Here is a 2862-nt window from a genome sequence, read left to right on the forward strand (position 1 = left end):
AATAAAACCAGACAGGAGTTGGACATCCTCATGCTCCTTCCTGTCCTCAGCTGAGTGTGATCAGCTCTTCTCACCGCAGGCCGCCTGCTGCTGAGCACACACACCAGGCCTGTGGAACCGGTGTCTGGTTTATTTAGGGTTGACGGGGGCTCGTCTAGGCTTTGGACAGAGCCGCAGAATAAAGTAAGGTAAAAAAGATGCATGCTGCTGTAAAACTTAACCTGCTGTTGGTTTCTGGTTTTCTGCCTCTGACCTTCACACATCCAATTCCCTAAGAACTTCATAATAAAGACCTTGAAACAGCCAAGACTCTGAAGGTGTGTCACTTCAGATTCACTCTCATAACTGTGTCAGTGACCTACTGAAACCATCAACTTCTCCTTAAGTGTGTAGACATCTTGTCCCAGTAGATCAGGGAGTGCTTTGGACCTTTAATGGCACAGGTATTGCAGGGGTTAGGTAAAAAATGTTATTGACCTTATCAGTTATTTGTATCCTAGCTGATATCCACATGATGCGGTGGTCTGACTAGGTTTGTTAGAATCAGGATTTCATGTTCTTCCTATTGGTTTGTCTCAGAGTTTCCATAATGGTGTTACGTTGCTGTTTCCAATCAATCAGAGGCCTCTGAAATGAGAAGAGCAGCTGGATGGTCATCACACACCTGTTTATTTACACATTACATCATTCATCTTTATTTACATGACATCATCAACCATCCAGCCAACGAGCGGCAGTGCTCATCAGTGCTTCACAGCAGAGCTTTGAGGGACAGACTGCCCAACGTCTTACTGGAGTGGAGGTTCCTTCACACATTTTGCATTGATTTTGTTTTTGTTTGTTTTTTAAGGTAGAACACAACGCATGCCTGTTGTATGTCCAGCTGTCCTGGAAGAGGAATCCCTCTGATGCGCTTCCTGAGATTTCTCCGGGTTTTTGTTTTTCCCTGACAATGTTTTCTGGGGCTAGAGGGGGTCATACATTGTACATAATGTAATGTGATTCTAAAGCCCTCTGGGGCTAAGTTGTGATTTTGGGTTAAAGCAGTAAGACTGGACTCGGCGATTGCTGAGTCATCAGCAAGTGGACGGCACTGTGTTGGACTCGGAGCTGAAAGTGGACTGAACAGGTCTGATGCTCTGTAGACTGGCAGTCTTTATCATTTCCCTCCTCATACTTTGACTCAAATACATCATTTCTTCAGTTTGTCCGTACATCAATCTGAGTGCCAATCTGCATCCTCTCGGAGTCATACGTCTCCTGTCTGGCTCCACAGCAGGCAGGTTTACTTATGCTGCAGCCTGAAGTCCAGAGGCTTGAGGAAGTCCGGCAGGGCATCCAGCTGCTGGGCCGGGACGGTCCGAGCCACAGTCTGCATGGCCTGGATGAACAGAGAGGGAGGCGCCAGGCCGGCGAGCCACCTGAAGGCCTCCTCCCCCAACAGACTCCTCCACAAGTCCGGTTTGTCCTGCAGCTGCTCTTTGCACCGGTAGCGGACTTTGGGCATGAACAGCAGCAGGTAGCCCAGGCAGACGTGCGTTCTGCGCATGTCCGCGGACCCTTGGCGCACGTGGCGGAGCAGACAGTCCAGGGGCGTGTCTCCCGCGCGGTCACCCACGTACGGACAGGCGCCGTGCGCGAGCAGCAACAGGAGGCACTCGGGGCGCGCGAGGTCGCAGGCCAGGTGCACGGCCGTCTTCCCTCCGCCCGCGTCGTGTGCGCACCCACCGCGGCCGTCCAGGAAGTCCTTCCGTTCCCCGACCAGGAAGTCCTCCGCCGACTCCAAGATCAACCTAAGGATTCCGCTCCGGTTATAGCGCACCGCCACCGACAGGTGCGGCGTGCGCGCGGCCTGGCAGCACCGGAAGCTGCGGCTGGGCTGGGCCAGCGCGCGCACGGAAAACCTGTGGAGCAGGTAGCGCGCGTACTGTTGGTGGTCGTGCACGAGCGCGTACAGCAATGCCTCGGGGGGCGTGAAGGCGCGCGCCTGGCCGTCATCCTCCCAATGGAACACCTCCATAGTGCGCATGTCCTCCAGAGCCCAGACCGGAAGCAGGTCCCGGACCGCCCGGTAGAAAGCGAACGACGTCCTCTGGCATTGTGTCTCCGACTTGTAGTCTGCTCGGCGATCAAACTGCTGCGTATCCCACGGCATGGCCTCCACAAAGACCTGGAGCAAGACCTGGAGCAAGACCTGTAGACTGTGCCGAGACAGGGCACGGGGCTGCAGAGGACTGCTTTGTGTCGACAGAGTTTACTGGGAGAAGACCACACGTGTGTCTGTCGGCTGTGTGTGTTCTGCCTGTGTCCGTTGTCGTGTCTGTTGCTGTGTTTTCACACAGCCGCCGTTTCAAACCCCTGCCCCGGACTCCATGGGGGTCTTTTATAGCTGCTGGGACTCCTGGTGGTCTTCCATTGGCTGTCGTTTATTCCAAGCTTGGACAAAATGTGACGTCACCGGCTGGTCAAAGTCCGCCGTCCTCCACTTTGTCCTTATTTGCAGGGCGCCTGTTTGTTTGCGCTGCTATCAGGCGGCACCGCATAGCGAACATTGCGCACGAACAGCTGAGGCTCCTGTTATGTAAGAGACCCGCTGCCAGACCAGAGACACATCACTGCTGCCCTGCCACACATGATATCACATCTGCTGTTTCATAACAGCAAACAAGACCCCACAAACTCCGCTCGGGGTGTCGCAGCATTAGAGCACGAGCTTGTCATACAAAGCCCGCGGACTGGAGGTGGAGGCTCTGCAGCAGCGCGCCGCCGTTTCGGCACCTCTCGTTGTTGCGCTGAGGGTCAATAAACACACGTCTTTCACACGATGTGTGGCTACCGGCGCTCATTAAACCCTCCACTGCG

The 2862-nt window shown here is 54.4% G+C and overlaps 1 protein-coding gene across 1 annotated transcript; it reads right to left on the reverse strand.

The window, feature by feature from the left end:
• Window positions 1-652: 652 nt before the first annotated feature.
• On the reverse strand, window positions 653-2355 carry ankrd9 (ankyrin repeat domain 9). Its single transcript, XM_056296205.1, has one exon. It carries the CDS (start codon window positions 2153-2155, stop codon window positions 1286-1288), a length of 870 nt encoding a protein of 289 aa, XP_056152180.1. The 5' UTR covers window positions 2156-2355; the 3' UTR covers window positions 653-1285.
• Between the last annotated feature and the right edge of the window lie 507 nt (window positions 2356-2862).

The sequence above is a fragment of the Lampris incognitus genome, chromosome 16 (genome assembly GCF_029633865.1).
Source record: "Lampris incognitus isolate fLamInc1 chromosome 16, fLamInc1.hap2, whole genome shotgun sequence".
NCBI lineage: Eukaryota > Metazoa > Chordata > Actinopteri > Lampriformes > Lampridae > Lampris > Lampris incognitus.

Bases quoted from the DNA above. Each gene is read 5' to 3' on its own strand.
- ankrd9 (XM_056296205.1), bottom strand. From the start codon at position 2,155: ATGCCGTGGGATACGCAGCAGTTTGATCGCCGAGCAGACTACAAGTCG.